Source organism: Chelonoidis abingdonii, chromosome 26, assembly GCF_003597395.2.
Source record: "Chelonoidis abingdonii isolate Lonesome George chromosome 26, CheloAbing_2.0, whole genome shotgun sequence".
NCBI lineage: Eukaryota > Metazoa > Chordata > Testudines > Testudinidae > Chelonoidis > Chelonoidis abingdonii.
In genome coordinates this window covers 8,324,958-8,348,103 of record NC_133794.1, presented here as the reverse complement: position 1 = coordinate 8,348,103, position 23,146 = coordinate 8,324,958, and the positions used below count along the sequence as shown (strand labels likewise).

Below are 23,146 nucleotides of genomic sequence, written 5' to 3'. Positions count from 1 at the left end.
AGCTTACAGGAAGGCTAAGCATGCCCCCCCAGACAGACACTCATGGGGGGTGGGGCGCTAACACAGGAGCTCAATGGAGACGTCCTCTGAGCCATTCAGCCCATGCAAGGTGACAGGTGCATGGGGCTGGGAGTCCGGATGCCTGGGTTGCATAGCCAGCTCTGCCACTGACCTTGGGGGCGAGTCCTTTCGCCCCCGGTCCTGTGATCCCCACCCCCCTCAGGACACTCCCCCATCTCAGGGAGCAAGCGAGCCAAGGTGAAATTACAACAGCCCCACACAGATGCAAAACAGTCTCATTGTATTGATCAGAATCTGTGCCAAGCATTTTAACAGCGATGTCCGTGTCTGTACAAAACCTCACTCCCCCACACCACAGCTAACCACACCTGTGTCCCAGCCACAGCCCCACCCCCCCCTCTGCTATCTAGCACTGCTTGGGGGGTGGGGGCTCCATTTTATCCAGCAGGGAGCCCTCACTTGCTGAGCCACCCTCTTCCTGTGGCTATTTCCTGAGATAAGAACCAGCTTTGCTGAGAAGTTCCCCTCTGCTCCATGGAACCAGGTTCTCTCCCCTCCCCCAGCCAGTGAAAATGGAGCTGTAAAGCCTTTTCCTTAAGGGCCGCAGGTCACCCAGTACAGCCCCATCCCGCTCTCAGGCCAGGGCTGTCCCTGAGTGCCGACTCCTCCTTCCAGAGAGCGGACACGTCCCGGTACGATGCTAGCTCGCCTGCATCAGCCACCTCATGGGTGTGATCCTGCAGGGTGCTCAGCAGCCCGAGCGGTCTCTCCCGGCCACGTGACGGCCCGTCGCACGCCAGAGGGCTGAGCAGTTCTGCTGGCGTCAGGCGGTTACAAAGGGATCTTCTCGCTCCAGCCAATGCGTCACCGGGCAGAGTGGTGTGGTGGAGAGACAGACCCCCCAGGTTCAGTCACCTGTGTGCTGAGAGACAGTGCCATAAATAGGGCTGACACAGAAGCACCAGACTTTGCAGGAAGTCACGCAGAGCCCCAGCACTGCAGAGACGGGAGGAGGATGTGGCTGGAACAGAGCAGAGCCACTGGCTGCTGGACGCCTTCCAGGGGAAAGCAGGCAGGGGACCCCACACCTCTCTGGGCCAGGATGCTCCGTGCTGCATTGGGGAAGAGGGTGCCCGCTCAGAGATCCTGCTGGCTACTGCTCCCTTCAGAGCACTCTGGGGTAGCACCAGGATCCCTCTATTTCCCAGACAGTCCTGCGCTTCCACCGCAGCCTGGACCCCAGGAGACACAAGCAGGGGCACGGCCAGCCTCTCCCACGCCTCTTGCTCGAGGAAGGAGTAGTTTCTCTCTCCTCCTGTGGCCTCCCTGCTAATGGTACTGGCCTGAGGGCAGAGCCTGTTTGATGCTGCCCCAAACAAGCTCTGACCCATCAGCTCATCTGCCCCCAGAGCTATTGGAGGGGTTTGGTCACATACATAGTGGTCTGGAAGCAAAGGGCCTCCCATGGCCCATTCCCCCAGGACACCTGAAAATCCCCCTTAACTGCGCAGACAGGCTCAGTTCCCTCCTCCAGCAGTTTCCCACGAGCAGGCACCCAGGCTGCTGCTGGGGCTAGATCCAGCTCCTGTTACCCCCCCCCCATTCCCTTACATGTTTCTCCTCCTGTGGGGGGGAGCAAAAATCCCCTGTGCCCTTCACAGCAGAGGCCCCCCCCCAGCTCTGAAACCCAGGCCCCAGCACCACGCTTTGCCAGGGCATCGGCACCAACTGGGATAATAAATATATAAATAAACCAAACTGTGTAAAACTTGGCTGCTCCATGGCCCCCCGTGTCCCCTGTGCTCCACCCCTGCAGCCAGCACCCCCTACAGGTGGCTCTCCTCCTCTTCCAGAGAGCGGTTCAGTCCCGGGATGAACTTGAGGAGCCGTTTCCGGAAGCTGGTGTGCTTGCTCTTGTGAGGCGCGACTGTGCAGTTCTTTTGGTCACCTGGCCTGTCCCAGAAGTGCCCCACGGCCCCATTGCTGCTGCTGGTGCATTTGACGCTGGCACTGCGGGTCAGAGTGGGCCGGCCCTGGGAGAGGGCTAGGGGCGCGCTGCCCCCATCCCGCCCTGAGTGCCTGTCCAGGGAATCGGCCGAGTCAAAGAAGCAGGTCTGGTAGACAGAGTCCTCGCTCTCTTCGGTGGCGGTGCTGATGCAGCTGGAGGTACTGCCCGCGCCCGACAGCATCTTCCCGAAGGAGAGGGAGCCACTCACGAGCCCAGCGCTGTACAGGCAGGAGCGGACAGATTCCAGCGTGTCGTAGATACTGGGGTCTTTCACCACAATCCCTGGGGGGACAAGGGGTGTTAGAACGGGCTGGGCACGACTGCACAGTGCAGCAGCCAGCCGGGTGAGGACTTCAGGGCGTCAGCCAGCAAACTAGCCCCCTCACCGGCAGGCTGGGTGTGCTCCCAGCCCCATCCCAGCATGGGGAGGTCCCCACCCCGCTCCGGCTGCTTTTCACTCCCACAGCAAAACACGCACTCGGCGCCCCCACTCACCACGCACCAGCCTCTGCTCCTGGACCATCAGCGAGCGGTACTCCCCCCACTTCTCATACAGGGTTTGCTGCAAGACAGACAGGCCAGTTAGGGCTGCCTGGGGGGACCTGGCTGCGGATGGGTGGGTCGCTCACTCCAGGTCACAGCCTCACCTTTAGGTACTGCAGCCGCGCCTCCAGCTCCGCTCTCCGGATGGACGTCCCATACAGCGTCTCCAGCCTGCAAGAGACCAGCTTCTGGTAGCAACCAACCAAATCGCAGCCTTCCATGGAGAAAGGGGTCCCCCGCCAGCCTGTTCCCCACCAGCAAAGGGGGTGTCCTCTGCAGACCCCCACTTTCAAGTTGCTGTAGCAAAGAGGCACTGGATGTTTTTCCAGGCACTCTCTGGAGTTCAGCCCAGCACAGGACAACTTGTCACCAGGTGGGCTTCTTGGGCTGCCCTGGGACCAGCTCATCCACCTCATGCCCCCGGAGGCGGGGCCTGGTGCCAAGCTTGGGTCTGACACGGTCCCACAGCAGAGGGGAAGGAGCTCGTTACCAGGCGAAGGGGTCGGAGCTGGAGCGGGCTCCCTCGCAGCCAGGTGGGGCACTCCAAGGGTGGCCCGTCCCCCCAGGCTACAAGACCCCCAGCCGGCAGAGGACACAGATGGGGGATGAGCAGGAGCTGCTCTAAGCAAGGCACTGGGCTTCGGGAGCCAGGCAGCCCCCAGTCCCACTGAGGCAGGGGTTGTTTTCTGAGGAAGCCAGTTCCTGTGAGCACCAGCTGCTTCCTCCTGCCCCCTGGCCCAGCCCCATCTCCAGGACAAGCCAGCCAGGCACCAGAGCACAGGGGCAGTAGATCCTCACCTCCCACCTGGAGCACAGGGAATACATCCCAGCCCCAGCTCTCCTGCCCGCTGGCCCCATAAGCCAGCCACGCACCAGAGCACTGGGACAGTGGATCCCCACCTCGAGCACGGGGAACGTGTTCCAGACCCAGCTCTCCTGCCCCCCGGGGCGGCTGCAAGCATCTCACCTGAGCACGTTCCCGGAGGCCTTGATGATTTCCACGATCTCGCGGTGTCGGATGCCCTCCACGTTCAGCCCGTTTACTGCTATGATGGTGTCTCCTGGGAGGCAGACAAAGCACTCAGAGCTGCCCTTGCCAGTGGCATGACCCTTAGCTCGGTGCCCCCGTAGGGGACTGGCTGATACAGCCACCCACTTCCCAGCCCCATGGATATCTGACACTAACCCTGAGCCCTGCACAGAGGGGGCAGGGCAGCCTGAGCCACATGGCACAGAAGGGACTTTCCCCAGGTTAAACTCAGGGCACAACTGGAGAAGAACTCACAGTGCTGGCTCCCAGTTGCCACAGTTCTAACCACTAGCCCCCAACCCCTTCCCCGGGCCAGGGAGAGAACCCAGGAGTCCTGGCTCCCAGCTGGATCTGGCTGGCCGGGAACATTACAAGAACCAGTGCATGGCAGAGCTCAGAGCTACCCCACTCCACTCTGTCTGCTCATGGAAGGCCCCATGCTCCAGTGAACTTTGCGGAGTCACTTCCTGCGCTGGGCTGCACAGCACCAGGCCGTGGCACGTGCGGTGATGTGATAAGGCGGGGGACACTGCTTGTGTGGCTGGCACCCGCCAGGGGCTGCATCTAACAGAAGTGATTGTGAAGGGCAGCGCTTGTGACTTCCCCCTCGCGCCAGAGACCCGTCATTTCCCAGGGCCCTGCAGCCCTGGGGGTCAGTCAAACAACGCAAGGCCAAGAAAGGGCAGAGGGGCTGACACCCAGGCACCACGCAGGGAGCTGCCTTTTCCCAAACTATTTCTCAGTTCTCCTCCTCCCACTCGGCAGCTCTGGTTACTTCTATTCTACTGACCTTTAACCAGTGAACACTACTGTTAGAGAAATATGGGTCTGCCCCTGAGAGCCAGGATGCCTGGGTCCCTCAGCCCACTGAATGCCTGGGTCCAACAGCCTCCCCCCCCCGGTCTGTACCTCATCCCGCCCCAGGGTGTGAGATGGAGATCAAGCCCCGGGGAGCTGGCACGATGCACTTACCGAGTGTGAGCCCCGCTAACTGGGCTGGGCTCCCCTCGTGGACACGGCAGACAAAGGTGAACATTTCCACACTCTTCTTGTCTTGGTGGTGGAGTCCATAGGTCTGGAATGAGCAGCAGCCGCCAGTTCGTTAGTGGGAAGGGCTGAGCGAGCACTGGCTGGCCGGCGAGATACACAGGAAGCCTCCAGCCCCGAGGTTAGCACCATCCAACTCCCAGTGCCACGTTACCTCCCCAGATCCCTGCTACAGTTGAGAATCCAGGGACTGCCTACGCTGCCTCCCTCCAGCTCCGCGTCCCTGCACGTCAGGAGCCACCACCCCAAACGTTCCATATTTAACCAACCTTTGCATAGTGCTTAGCAACGCACAGTGACGGGAGCCCCCACATGGGCCCCCAAACCCAGCCCGCTCCAGATGGCTGCTTTGCGTGAGCTGCCGGCCCCCTCCCGCCATCTGAACCGTGACTGAGTCGGGGGCGGTTTCTGTAACTTCGACATCATCGCTGCTAAAAATAAACTCTGGCTCAGATGCAGTTTAAAAATACTGTGAATGCAGAGCAAGGTCTAGTCTGAAATCACTGAAAGCAGGGCAACTCCTCCACCCCGCAAGCACGCTACTGCTCTAGGGAACAGTGCTGCCTGCAACAGCCGAGCATGGGGCAACCCACCCCCTACCCCCAGGAATGGCTGCTAACTGCACCGCTGGGGCTGATACAGCCACACCTGGCTGCCCAACACACTGGCTAGCCCCCGGCACCACCAGCCAGGAGGAACGGCTAGGAGAGGCAGCCCTTGGTCCCCAGGGGGCCTGCCGGGTAGAACCATGATCCAAATCCCATTTGAGGTCGGTCTTCTTAGAGCGAGTGCCAGCTGATTTCTCTGCCCTTGGGTGTGGGGGGCACTCACCTGGATCTCAAACCCAAATGTCTCCTCTGCCTCCTTCTCCAGCGTGATCACCTTCCTGGGGAGAGAAAGGGTCATCAGCAGCAGTCTGAGACTCCCTGTTCCACCCCGCCCATGGCTGCGTGCCCAGAACAGAGCCACGGCCCCCAGGGCAGCATCTCACCCGTGTCACTGCTACTGTTCCCTGCAGCACCGGTGATATCCCCCCACCCCAGCGGTGTCTCGCCAGCATGGAGCACGGCTACCAACTCAACCCCCCTTGTCACAAAACCCATTCAAATCCCAGGGACACCTCTTCTCTCCCATGGGCCTTAAGCCAGTGCAGAAGGGTTAAGTGACTTGCCCAAGGTGACACAGCAGGTCAATAGCAGAGCCAGGATGAGGACCCAGGAGTCTAAGCTCTTGGTCCCCCGGCTCCAGGCACTGGACTGCAATCCCTCCAAGAGCTGGGGCTAGAAGCCAGGAGTCCCAGCTCCCGGGTTTAAAGCAGGAATGATCTGAGGCCAGGGCCACATTTAATTATACAGCTTCCCCAGCGAGGGGCGGGAGGGGGAAGAGACAGTGACACAGACATGGTGACTTCAGCGTGGGCCCGACTCCCAACACGAAAGGGGAATCCACCCTAACTACCTGCCAGGCTCTGCATACCAAGCATCAGGCCCCACCTCGCAGGCCACCTCATTTCACAGCCACCAGCAGGTTGGCCCCGATGCTCCCCAAAGCGTGTTATTTAACAAGTTGCATAAGGGTCTCCTGCCTGCAGCTAAGCAATTACACTCCAAATGGGTTTATTCTTGTGCTCCAGAACAATGCAGGCAGGAAAGCGCGTCGTGCCCCTTGGCCAAGCAGCTTGTTCAATGTTTTCACTGAATTAAGCCTTCGCAGAACAGCTCTCCCCCACATTCAGCATGAGTCACTGGGCCTTCTCCGGGGCGTCAGGAGGCACAGAGATAAAGGAGCTATCGGCAAACCTGGAGGAGCACCGAGGATAATCGCTGCTGTCAGGAAACCGACTCTGACACTGCCTGGTGCTGTGAACTTGGGAATATCCCTTAACCTCTCAGCACCTCATGTCCCCCCCACTGCAAATGGGGACAGTGGCGCAGCCCTGGCAGAAAGCCTTGGAAGACGTGACATGGGATGGCTCACAAGCCCTGCCCACCATGCGCTGCCCAAGGGTTACCATCCTAGTCTCTGCTGGAAGGAGCCTGGATTGCTGGCCCTACTTCTGGCACCCATCAGGGCTGTGATAGGTTTTACTTTCCCAAGAAGGCGGCTTGTCTGGGGGACTTGGGATCTCTGCTGCAGCATCGCTACTAATGCAACCCGCCAGTGTTAACACTACACTAGTGGAACACGTCTACGAGGGTAAAGCACCACTTGCACCAGTGTAACTCCCTCCCCACCCGCGTCTGGGCTTCCAGTGCAGACCTGTTACCCAGCTGCAAGCCCCGCTTTAAAGCCAGCGGCAGCACGTCTCCACCGCCCAGACTCCCAAAGCAGACAAACCCTTCGGTTTATAATTAAACCCGGGTGCCCCTTCTCAAAGTGGATGCACCTTCTTCCACGTGTACCCAGCAGGAAAAGAGCTGCCCTTCCAGCCGTCCCACTGACTCTAGCTAATGGCCTTGCCAGCCTCATCAAGGGGACAGCCCGAGCCCTGGGAAGCAGCAAGGCTGGGGGGTCGCATGGGTGAGTTAGGACACCACCACGTACAGCTGGTTTGCAGCCTGGGACAAATCAGGTCCCGAGCACCACTCATGCTCCAGCAGGACCCCACACTGAGGGGTCGAGGGCTGGGATTTGTCCAAAGCCCCCTCAAAAGGGTCCACGTCCTAGAGACAGCGACTTGGCTGCCAGCTGGATCCTTCTGGCACTTGTAACAGAAATTCAAAGGCGGCTTTAATTATCCATGCGCCATGGAGGCTGGAGAGGAGAGACCTCCCTGGATCGGAGCCCAGCCCCTGCAAAGGCAGGAACCAGCGTGCGAGGAGAGGAAAAGCCCCCAGCACACCCCCGGTTTGCCCCAATCAGACAGGACAGCAGCAGCCGCCAGCAGCACAAAATCTGAGGGGCCCTTTCCCAGCTCTGGTGTCAGCCTTGCAAAGGGAAACAATCCCCACACCTTCAGGCGGCTGCTGTTCCACAGGCCATTTACCAGCTCACGTGCGATGTGAGCAGGCATTTAACAAGCTCTGCTGGAGGGCTCCCAGCTGCTCATCTGGCTCATAATGGGTCTTATTTCACGTGGGAGAATTTCACCGTCCGGTAAAGAAAATTCATCACTTCCCCCTGCCCCCACGCAATCACCTGCCCCGGCTAAGCGCTCAAAATAGCTTTTATTTATAGACTTCTCTTTGCAGTTCAAACACATACGCTTCTGCCACTCGTTCATTGCTGTCATGGCCTTGCTAAAGGCCCAGTCCTGATCGGTGCTTGCAGCTTCTAACCTGGTGGGACTGCGTGGTGAATGGTAGCCCTGAAACCCCAGGAAGGCTGGGATAAAAGCCAGCGAGAGGAAATCCAATGCTCTGAGAGGAGCTGCAGCCTCTGGAGCTTTTCAGCAGGTTTGTGTCCAGAGCCCAAATGGTTAATGGTTTTCCTGGCACGCAGCCTTGGTTTTATGATATGCAGGCGGGATTTCTGGGAGTGCTCGAGACTCACCCCCTGGAAGGTGTTCAGACCCTCTGACAGTCAGGTCCTCAGCCCTGCAACACCCCCCGCCCTGTAGGCTCCAATCCCTCGCTAACTGCAGACCTTTCCAACACCTTGGTGTGCAGAACTATCCCACTGCACAGGAAAGAGACCATCCTGGCTTAACCAGGAGATCTTTGGTGATTTAAAACTCAAAAAAGAGTCGTACAAAAAGTGGAAACTCAGTCAAATGATAAAGGATGAATATAAACAAACACCACATATGTAGGGAAAAAATTAACAAGGCCGAGGCACAAAATGAGATCAACCTAGCTAGGGACATAAAGGGTAACAAGAAAACATTCTACAGATACATTAGAAGCAAGAGGAAGACCAAAGATGGAGTAAGCCCGTTACTCAATGAGGAGAGAAAGGCAATAAGAGAAAAATGTGGAAACGGCAGAGGCGCTTAATGACTTTTCGCCAAGAAGGTTGGTGGCAACTAGACGTCTAACAGTGAATGCCAGTGAAAACGAGGTAGGATCAGAGTCTAAAATAGGGAAAGAACAAGTTTAAAATTACTGAGATAAGTTAGATGTCTTCAAATCATCAGGGCCTGGTGAAATGCATCCTAGAATACTCAAGGAGCTGACTGAGGCGATATCTGAGCCATTAGTGGTTATCTTTGAGAAGTCATAGAAGACGGGAGAGATTCCGTAAGACTGGAAAAGGGAATACGGACAACCTGGGGAATTACAGACCATTCAGCTTAACTTCTGTACCCAGAAAGATAATGGAACAAATAATTCAGCAATCAATTTGCAAACACCTAGAAGATAATGAGATAAGTAACAGTCAGCATGGATTTGTCAAGAACAAATCGTGTCAAACCAACCTGATAGCTCTCTTTGACAGGGTAACAAGCCTTATGGATAGGGCAGAAGTGGTAGATGTGGTATATCTTGACTTTAGTAAGGCTTTTGATACCGTCTCGCATGACCTTCTCATAAATAAACTAGGGAAACACAACTTAGATGGAGTTACTATAAGGTGGGTGCATAACTGGTTGGAAAATCATTCCCAGAGAGTCGTTATCAGTGGTTCACAGTCATGCTGGAAGGGCATAATGAGTGAGGTCCCACAGCGATCAGTTCTGGGTCTGGTTCTGTTCAATATCTTCATCAATGATTTAGATAATGGCATAGAGAGTATACTTATAAAGTTTGCAGATGATACCAAGCTGGAAGGAGTTGCAAGTGCTTTGGAGGATAGGATCAAAATTCAAAATGATCTGGACAAACTGGAGAAATGGTCTGAACTAAACTGGATGAAATTCAATAAGGACAAATGCAAAGTGCTCCACTTAGGAAGGAACAATCAGTTGCAGACACACAAAATGGGAAATGACTGTCTAGGAAGAAGCACTGCGGAAAGGGATCTGGGGGTCATGGTGGATCACAAGCTAAATATGAGTCAACAGTGTAACGTTGTTGCAAAAAAAGTGAACATCATTCTGGGCTGTATTAGCAGGAGTATTGTGAGCAAGACATGAATAGTAATTCTCCCGCTCCGCTCCACGCTGACTAGGCCTCATCTGGAGTATTGTGTCCAGTTCTGGGCACCACATTTCAGGAAAGATGTGGACAAATTGGAGACAGTCCAGAGAAACACAACAAAAACGATTAAAGGTCTAGAAAACATGATCAAGGAGGGAATATTGAAAAAATTGGGCTTGTTTAGTCTGGAGCAGAGAAGACTGAGAGGGGACCTGTAACACCCTTTTATGTACTTGAAACTTATCAAGAATGAGGGAGAAAAATTGTTGTTGTTAACCTCTGAGGATAGGACAAGCAGCAATGGGCTTAAATTGCAGCAATGGAGGTTTAGGTTGGACATTTGGAAAAACTCCCTAACTGTCAGGGTGGTTAAGCACTGGAATAAATTGCCCAGGGAGGTTGTGGAATTTCCATCATTGGAGATTTTTAAGAGCAGGTTAGACAAACATGTCAGGGATGGTCTAGATAATACTTAGTCCTGCCAGGAGCGTAAGGGACTGGACTAGATGTTGTCTCGAGGTTCCTTCCTGTTCTATGATTCTATAAACTCCCACAGGGCCAAGCTAAACGTCAGTCCCCAGCCCAATGGCCCCTCAGCACACCCGCCTACCCCCAGCCGGGGAGCTCGTTACAACGGAACACTTCTGAGGCACTAATTGACTTTGCCCCCTGATGCTGGTTCACTCCTGGCATCCCCACTTGGCTTGGCCCGTTCGCAGGGGTCGAGAGCACGGAGGGAACCAATGTTCCTGCTCAAGCCCAGTGCAGCTGCGTTTGGAATGAGAGGGAACATCTAAACTTCCCTGAAGCTTTAGGAATTCATGGAACTTCTCTTTGATATTAGGTTGGGTTATTTTGTTTGTTTTTTTACAATCAGCCTCCCTCCCTTGCTGGCAGGCCACTATGGGGCTGTTCCCTTTACCCCCTGCCCTGGCCTAGCCCCACAGACCACAAGTCCATTTGCATGCCTGGTCTGGGACCACTGAGGAGTAGGCACTGCCTGGCGTCACAGCCACACCTGGGGGTAAGTGCCCTTGAGTGTTAATGGCCGAAACCCAAGAGCTGATCAGAAGCTGGAGGCTGCTTTTTATGAGCCTGTTGAGATGCTAATGAGTAGCCAGAGGCTGCTCTGGCTGGGAGAGGGGGAAGGAGGCTGCCATGCTGAGACCAGACCCTGCTTATTGTCTGGACTAAGGAAGCGGTGTGGCTTACCGGTGCTGCTCCGGGGACTGGCTCAGAGATTTCCATCGGCATCCAGAGCCCTAGGAGAGAGCGAGAAAACACACCAATGTTAGACCCTCCAACCCATTCCCCCCCACGCCGGCATGCAAGTGCAGATGCTTCCCCCCAGGACCCCAGAGCGTTAGCTGCAGAACTGCCAGGCGACGGAGCACATGGCCCTTCCACATCACCTTCCAAGTGAGCCCCATAGCCCTGCTTCCCTGCCGCCGGGGGCTGGCAGAGAGGGAGTGACCTTGCCCAGCGATCACAGCTAACAGGGATATAAAGCCCAGCAAGCCGGGGGCTGACCTCAGTCTGGCTGGCCCCTGCTGGAGCCAGGACCCAGGACTGGAGGGACTCTCAGGTCTGACCCAGCCTGGCCAGTCACACAGCAGCTCAGTGGCTGGGCCAGGCCCCAAGGATTCCAAGTGTCAGATGGAGAGCCAGTGCCATCCTGGGCCCTCGCTGCAGGGCATGTGTGAATGTGGGAGGGAGGGGCGGCAGGTTCTGCCTTCCCACAGGGCTGCTGCCCAGCATACAGGCAAGATCCACCCTGTGTGATGTCCTCGTGAACTCAGGGCACCCGGACAGAGCTCCCCTTTTCCCAAGCCACAGATTGGTCAAGGCACAATCGCTGCACCAGCACCCTACACAACGAAGTGTAAAATCCACCTCCCTCCGCAGCTCCCGCTGGCCCTTAGAAAGGGCTCAAGGGGCACTGGAAAGAGGGGCTGGGCTCTGCCCCTTTGGAGCTGTTCGGGGTCAGGCAGCCACTCCTGTCCAGCTGCTACATCCCAGATGGGCACCAGCAGACTCTGCCCAGTTTAAGCAGGTGTTTTAAGACCCCTTCCAATGTGGCGCCTCTGGCTCTGCAGCATCCACCTCCCGCTCGGTGACCAGTAGAGCCCCATGGCAGCTGCCCTGATGGGGAGCGCCAGGCTCCAGCAGCAAGACAAGTCACAGCTCTTTACTCCTGAAATCAACCACCTAGTGCCACAATAGAAACCTGCAGCGCTGGGTCAGCTGACTCCGGCTCGCGGGGCTCAGACGGAGCAGTGCACACGGGGGCTGGAGCTCAGGCCCTCGCAGGGTTTCAGAGCCAGGGCCTGAACCTGAACAGCTCCACTGCAAGGTTCAGTCCTGCAGCTTGAGTCAGCCGGGGCCAAGCCGTGGGGCTCTTACTGCAGTGGAGAGGGACCCCGGAGAAGCTCCCCTTGGCACTGCCTGGGCCTGCGAGCTGCCAGTCACTACTCGCCTTGGAGGACCTGCCAACAGCCCCAGGAGGCATCAAGCCAGACACATCCTGAGCTCCATTCCCGCCCCAGCCCAATGCTAGGGAGCAGACTGCACTGCCGGGTGCCCTGCCCTTTGGGTGAGATGAGACACCAAGGCCCTGCTGTGCTTTCGGATCCCACCGTCCCTCTTTGCGAGGCCAGCAACCTCGGGAAATGTCAGCTGGGCAACTGCCCCCCCAGGGAAACGGCACACTAGATTCCAGAATGTGCAGCGCTGATGGGTCATTTCAACAGTGGCTGCACCTCACCCCAGACGCAGCTGCATTTTGACAGAGTCTGCGAAGCACCTGGGAACAAGATGTGCTACAGAGGACAAAGACCAGGCTCCGCTTTGGCCGCAAGCAGGGCCCACCAGGCCAGAGCTGCACCAGGGGACAGATCGAATCATGTTTTGGTTTAAGCTGGAGCTTGCATCTGTTTGACACTTGTCGCCGGTCTGACGTCAAACAGAATAGCTGGCTCCTGTCACGTTCTGTGCATCGCGTGCTGTGGCAAGCGCTCTGTGATGCTGGGAGATGAAAGCCCCGCAGACAGAAAGCCTCTTTGTTTTCCTCTAAAGTCAGATTTTTAATGCAAAATTCAACAATCCCCCTCATTGTTGATCATTTAAAAAATGGAGAACCAACGCCTGATTGGAGGCAGCAGCAAGGCAGACGAGCCAGATGAATTAGCATCAATGGATCACCCGGAGGTGGGCGGCCCCGGGACCCACTTCATAGTCAGCCGTAAGAATTTCAGACATCTTGGCCAAGGCATAAGTAGCGGCTGACTATAAAGACGGGGCTTTGTCACCAAGTGTCTTTTTTTGCTGCTCTTTGGTTCAACCCGGTCCCCGCTTGCAGCGGCCAAGAAGCAGACAGCGGGTTTTTATTAAACTGCCTTTGAAAAGCCCAGCCGTCCCCACCCCACACAAGTGGAATTCGATTTGAAAGTAAACATGGACTAGAGCCTTGCCTCAAGCTCCCTCGATCGCTGGCCAAAGCCTCCGTCTTCCCCCGGGGGTTCGACTGCACCCTCAGCCCAGCGTACCCCCCCTTAGCACCCTGCCCAGTCGGGCTCATCTTCCTGCCACTGCCTTATCTACACTCCTAGGAAGGGCTGCCCCATGGGCTCCACTGGCTGGGCTGCCATCTGCCGAACGCCGCCCCAGCCAATTCCGTGGTGCTAGCGGGCAGGACGCGTGCACAAAGCAAGCCCAGTCAGAGACGCAGCTAAGCATGCGAGCCGGCCGGCCAGCCACCGCAACCGCCAGGGTTCTCCAAGCTCCTGCACGGCACAGAGAATGAATAAATAAATACTCCAGAGGCCCGGTCACAGCCCTTCCTGAGCGGAGCAGAGCGAGGCAGCTTCAAACAGCAGCCAGCTGAGAGCAGCTACTTTTCTCTCCAATGATAAACATTATCCCCTCATTTGGTCCTTTGCAGAATCAAACCATTATGCAGCGACCAAGGACTTGGTGTCCCCACGTGTAATTAAACAGACTCTTGTGCAAACATGTGCTTCTAACACGGAGCCTGAGGCAGCACCGACGGACACCATGCCCTGTGGCTGGCGCATTGTTACTTCTGCTGGGGTGGCAGGTGGGTAACGATGGGCCACACCTGCCAGGGCTGCCCTCCCCAGCTGAGACGTGCTAGAGTCAGAGGTGGAAATTTAATCTGCCCCCTACTCCCCCAAAAAGAGGGAGCTCTGTGCTCGGAGGAGCCAGGTGCTGATAAATTTACATCGAAACTGACCATGCAAATGGATCTGTGCCTCCTATGGAAATCCAGGTTTTGAAAGTGAAATGTGCCGGTCCTGCTCCCTGACAGCTCCATAAACAAACCACAGGGTTCATCCACTCACTTGCAGAGCTAGTTTCCTGCCTGGGGCTGGAGGCACCAGTCCCTGGGTGGGGCCTTGTTTGCGACTATCCAGCTTTCTTCAAGTTTCTGCACAGCTGAGTTTCAGCCTGGCAGACCCCAGACCGTGCACACAAGCCACTGGAGTGCAACTGGCTTGGGGGTGAAGGATAGTGTTGGGAGGCACAACGGGGGGTGGGGGAGGAGAGAGATTTGTGTAAAGGATCAGGGGAAGGCAGGTTATCATCATTCGCATCCAAGCAGAGAAGTGCTGGGTCTGCCCACTCTAACCTGCCCAGAACACGTCTCTGTCCTCCAGAGGTTCTGAGAAGCTAAGTGGATGCAAAGGAGTAAACCCAATGCACTGTGCAGCCAACCCCCTGGACACCTGCCCCAGACGCACTGAAGCCCTATTCTGGCTGATGCTGTCTAGGTCGTATTTGCCTCTGGCACAAACACAAGGCCTGCTGCCCCCTTTTGCTTTGGCAGCCTTTCGACCGTTCCTTCTGCCAGCTCCAGAACTTGGAATGGCATCATCTCCTGGGCTTGGAACCCACTGCACCAGGATGTCCAACCATTTCAAACGTGATGATCACAGCATCAAGCCATCCCCTCCAGCAGTAACCCCCACCCCTCCCAGGAAGTTTGATGTGGAAACTATTCCACCCCACTCCTCCCCACCAGGAAATTCAGGAACCAGGGAGCTAAGAGGGCAACTCTGCAGAAGTTACATCCATGACCTCCTAGTAAACTTAGAGTTTCTTGGCAGAGCACTAGCCTCTAGATTCACTTCTCTTCTGAAGTTCTTAGCAACACCAGACTCAGTTCCTCCCTCTCTCCGCCCCATCTAGCCCCAAGCCACTTTCAGGAAGCTTCCTCTGCGAGACTGAAAGTCTCACTTGCTTTGAGAGGGATGGCTGGGAAAGTTTGTGCAACGCCTCAGACCTGGGCGCCAGCCGCTGGTTCAGCACGGAAGGGGCGTCCCCCACAGGCTCTGAGCAGCCAGGAGCCCGTGTCATGCCCAAGAACGAGTGCGTAAAGCACACAGAGTCCTAGAAAAAGTCCAAGTGTAGGGCCAAGAGCTCCCACGCACCGGGGGACCGGAGCACGGCCAGCTAAAGGCAAAATGGCCAGTCTTGCTGCCCCACCCCCCCCCCCAGCCTCAATGGCCATTTGCTGCTTTGCCCCCCCAGTCTCCATGCCTCCCGCCCTCTCTGTCCTGCCAAGTCAACCCCCGCTGCCTTCAGAACCCTCCCAGGTGCCTTCCCTCCTGGCCCCTGGAATCAAAACTCCTGCCGGCCTCCCAGCACATCCTGTCTGATCTGCCTCACTCAGACTGTGATCTCAGCGGCCCTGGCTGAGCGCTCAGAGCCAGCACTAGCAGTCTGCACCCAGCAGCACCCCGCTCCTCTAGTGCTCTTCACCCAGGGGAGCCAGAGGAACGTGCAGAGCAGTATTATCCTGCTTTCTGGCTGGGGACATGCCCTACTCAGGGTCACAGCCAGTCGGCGGCAGTGCTGGGTGCAGACCCCGAGAGCCCTGATCCCCAGTTCTGCACCGGGCTTGAATCAGACAAGAGGCTGTTAGAGCAACAGGTTGGTGCATCTGTATCATTCACTCTCAACTGGTTCAGCTTGTGACATAGGAGTTCTCAGCCAGGGCTGCAAACTCTGCTTTCTACATGGGCACCGAGGGGGGAACAGCATAACTTCACGGGTACATAAATCCCCCACAACCATATGAGATTCCAGCATCCATATTTAGGTGACAGTTTTTCTGTCTTGGCAGGAGACAAGAGAAATCCACTTTGCTCTTCGGCAGCTATTGACACCTCTGACTACATAGACAGCACCTAAAAAACCACCCCCGTCACCCCAGCATTGCATTGATGTGGCTTAGCCACAGAGATCAAAAACGCAACTAGACATGGTTTCCACAGCTCCATTCCTGACCTCACACACGTTCACCACCCTCATTTAGAAAAGCTTATTAAAATAGGGAACCTGAGAAGTCATTTGTTTCTTTGTCTCTCCATCAATTGTTTCATTATGTTCCATGCTTCCTGGACAATTGTGTTAATGTGTCCTGAAGCGGCTGTGACACCATGGTACCCAGAGCCAAGCCTGCTGTGCTGTCACAGGCACCCCACAATCACATGCTCCCAAAAGCTGATCACTTAAGAACTTGCAGCCTGAGTGAGGCTCCACCAAGAGCTGTGCATTCAGTGTTCCTGGTGAACAGCAGTGAGTGTTTCAGGCTGCCACAGGGATGGGGAAGCTGGGAGGAAGCAAGTCCCTATTTCTCCAGTAATGCCTTCACACACAACACAGCTCCAGGGCCTGCGTCTCACATAACTGACCGGTGAACTCCCCGCTAGAGGATATTACTAAAGGAAGCAAGTGGTTTCAACAGCTGTCAGAAGAGGACTGAACATTGAACTGCAGCCAACAAGGGGTGTTCATACTAAAGCACAGCCTGTGTTCTGACCCTAACCCCCATCCCACCCCTTGCTGTGCTGTGTCTAACTTGGTCGGCATGTTCTTAGGACCTTGCTTTGCCTGCAAAGCACTGGTACTGTAGGAAGGGTATGAAAAACAGCATCCATTGCCCCAATACTTAGGTGAACATTATAAGAGTAATCAATCCTTATGCTTCTGGTCATGGCTGCCAGCTGGGATCAGGAAGGAATTTCTCCTCCCCTGCTTGTCACTTGGAAATCTGCACAGCTAGGGGACATTGTGGGTTTTATGGCCTCCCCTGAAGCACTGGCCACAGTGCTCCAGAACAGGTCCTGGCTTCCAGTTCCTTTTCCAGGTGGAATTTGAGGGGTTTGATGTGACCTGATTAAACCCCTGCAGTTTGAGGGATATCAAAGTCAACTATTGATGGCAAGTAGCAGGGAGTAGCTGTGTTAGTCTGTATCCACAAAAACAAAAAGGAATCTGGTGGCACCTTAAAAACTAACAGATTTATCTGGGCATAGGTTTTTTACCCATAAAAGCTTATGACCAAATAAATCTGTTAGTCTTTAAGGTGCCACCTGACTCCTTGTTGTTTTTATTGATGGCAAGTTGATTATAGGGACAATTTATATTGTGAGAGACAACGTCTGTTTTGGGGCAGATGGGAGAGTGTTACGGCTGCTTGTCCCTATGCTCATCTGACTTCTAGCATGTGCACAGGCACCCAGAACCCTGTATAAGTGCTTTTGACACAAATAGATGCTGACGAGATAGGAATGCTCACACTACAGCAGACTGCCAGCTATGCTCCCGTAGTTCTGCCGACTCGGCCCTTTCTTTCCCACCGACAGCCAGTTCTCTCTCAGGAAAGTTTTGATAACTTGGTTCAGGACACAGCAAACTTTCTAAACTAAGACATTTCAAACACTTCACTTTCCAGCACCCTAGTATTTACTTTCCCATCACGCCCAGCAGACTAAGCCAGTTACCAACGTAAGCCCCAGTTTTGGAGGCAACCCTTTTACATGGAACGCCAGGGGCTTTTTCCAGGGACCAGCCAAAGCAGTCCATTGACGGCCTCAGACAGAACGTCTCTCAGGACACGAGAGGTGAAGTTTCTTAAAGTTATTTTCCTCTATGTTGCACAAACTTTTCAGTGACCATAGCCACGTAATGATCCTAAGGTGTTCTCTTTCCACTGGAATGCATCATGTCAGATTTAAGCCTCACATTTAAACATCGTGCACAATCAGCTTGTACAGAGGTCAGTGGAAAATTCTGAGGTTTTTTTCTTTTTTAAAAGAAGAGTTCCAGTGAGAAGTTAGGTTTAAAACCCAACAATTCCCTGCAATGTTTACAACCCAAGCATTGTGGCACTGGGCTAGGGCATGAAAAGCTGGGAGTGAAATGACCTAGAGATAACTATAAAAAACAAAACCAACTAGCTTCCTTCATTGCCTTTGTTACTGGTGAGGGGCAGGAAGGAAACCAGCACAGAGCCAGAACTGCAGCAGATCTTTGTAACTTGCCACCACAAACTGGCTCTCTGGAGAGATGAGTTTAACCCATCAGCGTCTCTAAGCATTAAGTGGAACATACCACTGATTGACATGCAAAAAGTTACCCCCCCCATCTCCTCCTCTCCAGGTTACACAGAACTCAAGCCATTCCGAGTCTGATGATCAACAAGGGGGACAAGTTATCTGCATTGGCAATCTGCTCCCAGGAACTGCCCGCTCAGAGCAGTGGCCCGGCTAGCCCAGTGGCCCATCCCCGGCAGGGGCTGTTTCAGAAGATGCAAGAACACCTGCAGGGAGCAGGTACGGGGAAGCCTGCCCGCCCTGTCGCTGCTTCCCCCTAATGCCCACCCTGCTGGGGTCAGTTCAGGCCCTAAAGCAGGAGGATTTAGAGGCACTCATCTCAGCGCCCCCAGCACTGGATGCTCTCCGACGGCTGAGTCTCAGTTAGGGGAAGCTGACCCTGGGGGTGCCATAGGGCCGGGGTGGCATTACAGCACAAGAGGGACATGCCCTAGGGCTGGCGGGTCCCTGGGGACCAAGGGAAACCCACAGCCTTTCCCTGCATCCCACACACCATGGGTGGGGAGGTGATGCACTGGGATAACACAAGGTTGCACCCAGGGAGGAGCAAAGTCCCTGCTGGGGGAGGGGGGGGGTCACGCGGCAGTTGGTCCATAGCCTGTGGGGTCGGAGGGGCTCGGTCCCGGTGGGGAAAGGGGGGGCTCGGTCGGGGGGGGAGTTTCTAAGGGGCAGGGAGGGGGCTCGTTCCTGGCCCCGGTCGTGGAGGGGAAGACTCGGCCCGGTTCCGGACGCGGATGGTGGGGGGGAAGGGGCTCTGTCCCGGTCCCGGTCGGCGGGGAGGGCGTCGGGTCTCGGTCCCGGTTCGGGGTGGGGAGAAAGGGGGCTCGGTCCCGCTCCCGGTCGGGGGAGGGGGGCTCGGTCCCGAGAGGGGGAGGGGAGGACCCGGACGCGGGAGCGGCTCGGTCCCGAGAAGGGGGGGGGACGCTCAGTCCCGGTTCGGGGCAGGGAGAAGGGGGCTCGGTCCCGGTTCCCGCTGGGGAGGGAGCGCTCGGTCCCGGTCCTGGGTCGGGGGAAGGAGGGGCGCTCGGTCCGGTCCGGTCCGTACCTTGCGTGCCCGGGGCAAGGTGCCCCCGGAGGCCGCCAGCGCCCGATACATCTCGGCCGCCCGGCAGCCGCCCAGTGCCGGGAAGGGGCCGCCCCCTGCGGGTCCCGGGTCCAGGGCAGCTACCCCCGCCGCATCCTCCTCCTTGGGCTGCAGCCGCCGCAGGGTCATAGCGGGGCGTGGGGCGAGGGCCGCCGGCACACGAGGCTATATCGGCCCTGGGGGGCGGAGCCGCCGGAGGACACGCCCACCGGGCGGGGGACACGCCCTCTTCCACACAGGCCCCCGCCCCGGCAGGGAGAGGCCACGCCCCTTCTTACAGGGACCTGCGCTGCGCCACGCCCCCGGGGCGGGGAGGCCACGCTCCTTTGATCAAATCCACCAATCCCGACGCAGGGAGCGGCCACGCCTGCTTCCACGGACGCCCCGCCTCTAAAGATGGGAGGCCACGCCCCCGTTCAGGGAAACTCCGTCCTGGGCTCACAAACCTCGCCCCTTCTGCGAGTAAAGCTGGGCCCCAGCTCAGAAACCACCCCAGGAGCCCACCTCCTTCCAGGGAAACTTCCCCTATGGCCCATAAACCCCACCCCTTTCAGAAAACCCCTCCCCCTAACATAAGCTCCACCCCCTTCAGGAAACTCCTCCTCATGACACATAAATCCCACCCCCATAATGTTTGCAATTGCAAAGGATAGATGCTGGGGAGCAGTGGTGTTTATTCCCTGAGGCTGGGGCATCCACCCCAGACAGGGGACAACAGGCAGCACCCACTGGAGGATTTTCTCATATTTCGGGGAGGAATCCCACAGCTGCTCTCTTGCCACCCAGAAAGTGGCAGCTCAGGCACTCTTGGACAAGAGTACTACCAGTCTTTAGTCATGCACCCACGAATCTCAGCACCACCAGGGAGCTGAAAATTATGTCCTTAGAGAGTGGAAGCCTCAGTGATAAAGAGTCTAACATGCTAACTTCAGGAGCCCATCGCTGCACTTGCCTCCTTGTCCGCTTCATTGTAGATCCTGGATGAGGCTCAGCAGCCCATTCGACCAGAGATGTCACAGCCATGTGCTGGCTTTGCCTGGGTTCCTCTCCACACCATGACAGCATCACTGACAATAACCCAGCCCGAGAACTGGAGGGCAGTCTGCAACGCCTAGCCTGCAGGATCCAGAGGCCAGGACCTGGATGTCACACTCTGATGCCTGCATACAAGAAAGAAAGATTGTTATTACATTTATTAGTATTATTCAAAGGGGGCCCAAGACCAGTGAATTGGAGTGTCCAACTTGAAGGGACCTGATTTTCAGAGGGGTCCATTTCAGGTGACTCGAGTCAGACACCCAAAACTGAGGCATGCTGAAGCACTAGACACCTGGGAGAATCTTGGCTGGTGTATTTCTAGGCATACTCTATGATATGGAGTTATCTGGAAAGAGGCACTGTTGGGTTAAAACAGTCATACGCTCACAGGTGCAGCTGTGTTAGCGATAACACCTCTGATTAGCAATGCGAAACTCATTTGAAACTCTTGTATTTACTGTATTTTTCACCAATAATGCGCTCCCCCTCCCTTTGTGCATTTCTTTCAGCTTGGAAAATGGATTATGACTTGTCAGTGTCATGATTTGGTCATCATGCATTCACCAAGGGCCAGATCCTGGAGTGGGGTCCACAGGTACAGAGCTCATTGCAAGATCAGGGTTTCACACCCTTCCTGCACCATTTGGTAGCAAATGCTACAAGGGAATGTTTAAATCCGGATGAAATTGCTTTCCCTTAAACTTCTATCAAAAAAATAGATTAACTCATTTCTATTGATATCAGGGTCTGTAAAGAGGGGGTTTGTTTGGGGGCCATCTGAATGTGCCCCTTAGTCAATTAACAAATTCCATTTATTATTCTAAGACATAAAGGTCCCAGCCAAGGGAAGGGTTATCATTCGTTTTACAGATGGGGAAATGAGGCCCAGAGAGATGTAGTGAATGGTCTGAGGTCACCCAGGAAGCCAGGGACAGAGCTGGGAGCTGAACCAGATGCCCTGCGTCACAGTGCACGGCCTTACCCACAAAATCCATTTTCCTTTCATACTAAAACCGAGCTCAGCCAGTGATGATTTTACGCAGGTCGGACGTAGGCCTAGCCACAGTGACCCTTGTACTAACAGTGCAGCACCGAGTGGGCTTCTTTACAGGAAGCACCAAAATGGAGAAGTGCAGAGTCATGTTCTCCCCCAGGACAGCTACACGCAAAGGTGGGGTGAGCTGCATGTGCCCACTGAACTGGATACTTGCTGGCACACTCATATGACTTCGTTAAGGATTACAGTGTGGGAAGGGGATGTGCACCACTTGCATTGTTCATGTTAAATAAATAATAATTGCATCACCTCCTTTTGGACAGGTGGGGAAATTGAGGCACGGAGCACTTGGCAGCCTGGTGTTCAGAGATGCCACGCCTCGGCAGCACCTCTGAAAGTCCAGGGTGTGAATGACTTGCACAGGGCATGGCAAAGCAATGCCAGCCAAGAAGAGAAGCTGGTGAGCTAACCCCAGGAGCTGCCACCTCCATAGCTTTAGTCGCTGTCCTGGATGCCTGTAACGGAGCCCAACCCAGATTTTTCTAAGGGACATCAGGGCTACGATAGTTGACCAGCCTGCTGCTCTTCCTGCTCTGTAGTCACTGTTTCCTCTCCCACCTGTGCATGGGCTGTGCAGTGGGGAGAGTAGATAGAACCAGCCACATTATCAAAGCCAGTCTGGGATCAGGCGTGGGAACACCCTTTGCATTTCTGTGGTACCTTTCGTTCCTGGGGCTCAGCAGACATTCACTACGTAGGCCTTACCCCATCCCTGAGGGGGCAGGCAAGGGCTCCCTCCTGCCCAGTTTACGCTGTGCTTTTCAGCCAGGCAGCCCAAGGATCTTCCCCAACACTGGTATCCCCGCTCACCAGAGAGAAGGGGACTTGCTGAAGGTCATACTGCAAGGCAGGGCAGCAGAACCAAGATCTACCTCCCAGCCTTTAGCATCCTGCACTAGGCCACGCTGCCTGGCATTTCCCCTACCCCACTTCCTGCAGCGCTGTCCGTTGCTCAGAGATTCTTCAGCTTAGTACTGACCCAGGCCTAGCCTGTCTGGGTGCCTATCCTGTCACTGAGAGTCACTTCCCCTCACCATGCCTTCATTTCCCCAGCTGTAGAATTATACCTATGCCATACAGAACCTTCTGAGACATCACCAATCGGTCTTGGTAAAGTGCTTTGAGATCCTTGGCAAAATAGGTAGCAGAAGGGAAAATTCGTATTTACTGACGTCCCACTGGCGAGCTCCCTCCAGGCCAGAGGAACCTCCATCAGAACACAGGGTCCAAACACAACAGGAGCTGAAGCTGCAGCGCTGGCTTCCTTTGGCTGGAGTCAACTTAGCTGCAGGCATGTGTCGCCCTCTGTTGTCCATCTTGCTCAACTGCAAAAGCGGCTTCCTTCCCAGTACGTCGTGCCTATGTATTTACTTACCCCCCCACTGGGTTTGTGAGCCCCCAAAACGTATCCAAGACGAGTCCTGTTCCATGATGTGAAGAAGGAACTGGGAAGAAGCCACAGACCCTAAATGACCAAACTTTCTGGTTTCCTCCTTCCCCTGTAGATAAGCCAAAAACACTGAGGTTTTACAAGAGTCTCATGACTGATTATGGCTTTGTATAGCACCTCGGCGGCCCTACTGAACCAGGGAGTAATGGGGAGCAGAATGTCTAGCGCAGCCACTGGGGTCTGAATGCCCGGATTCTGGTTCTGGATCTCTGTGGTTGTTGGTTCTAGTACTGCCCCTGCTGCACTAGGATCTGTACAAACAGAACTCAGGGTCCCTGCCCCAACAGCCTCATAAAGGCCTTGATCCTGAAGCTGACCCTAGGGAGAATTCTGAGGACTTCAGTGGGGCTCCACATGGGTACAAGAGCCCGATCTGATGAGGCAGCTATGGGTTCGCAAGATGCATGTCTGACATGCTTTGTGCAGATCA

At 55.5% G+C, this 23,146-nt stretch overlaps 1 protein-coding gene across 1 annotated transcript; it reads right to left on the bottom strand.

Annotated features, from left to right (window-relative positions):
• Window positions 1-1,631: 1,631 nt before the first annotated feature.
• Window positions 1,632-19,242, bottom strand: TAMALIN (trafficking regulator and scaffold protein tamalin). Its single transcript, XM_032785664.2, has 8 exons — window positions 19,133-19,242; window positions 10,880-10,929; window positions 5,481-5,535; window positions 4,575-4,677; window positions 3,540-3,633; window positions 2,677-2,743; window positions 2,525-2,591; window positions 1,632-2,311 (listed from the first exon to the last, which is right to left on the bottom strand). The coding sequence occupies exons 1-8, from the start codon at window positions 19,181-19,183 to the stop codon at window positions 1,848-1,850; spliced, it is 951 nt and encodes a 316-aa protein (XP_032641555.2). The 5' UTR covers window positions 19,184-19,242; the 3' UTR covers window positions 1,632-1,847.
• Between the last annotated feature and the right edge of the window lie 3,904 nt (window positions 19,243-23,146).

Bases quoted from the DNA above. Each gene is read 5' to 3' on its own strand.
- TAMALIN (XM_032785664.2), bottom strand. From the start codon at position 19,183: ATGTATCGGGCGCTGGCGGCCTCCGGGGGCACCTTGCCCCGGGCACGC. The intron at 10,930-19,132 runs GTACGGACCGGA...GCTCTCTCCTAG, and splicing joins CCTTGCCCCGGGCACGCAAG to GGCTCTGGATGCCGATGGAA. The intron at 2,744-3,539 runs GTGAGATGCTTG...GGTCTCTTGCAG, and splicing joins GCCTCCGGGAACGTGCTCAG to GCTGGAGACGCTGTATGGGA.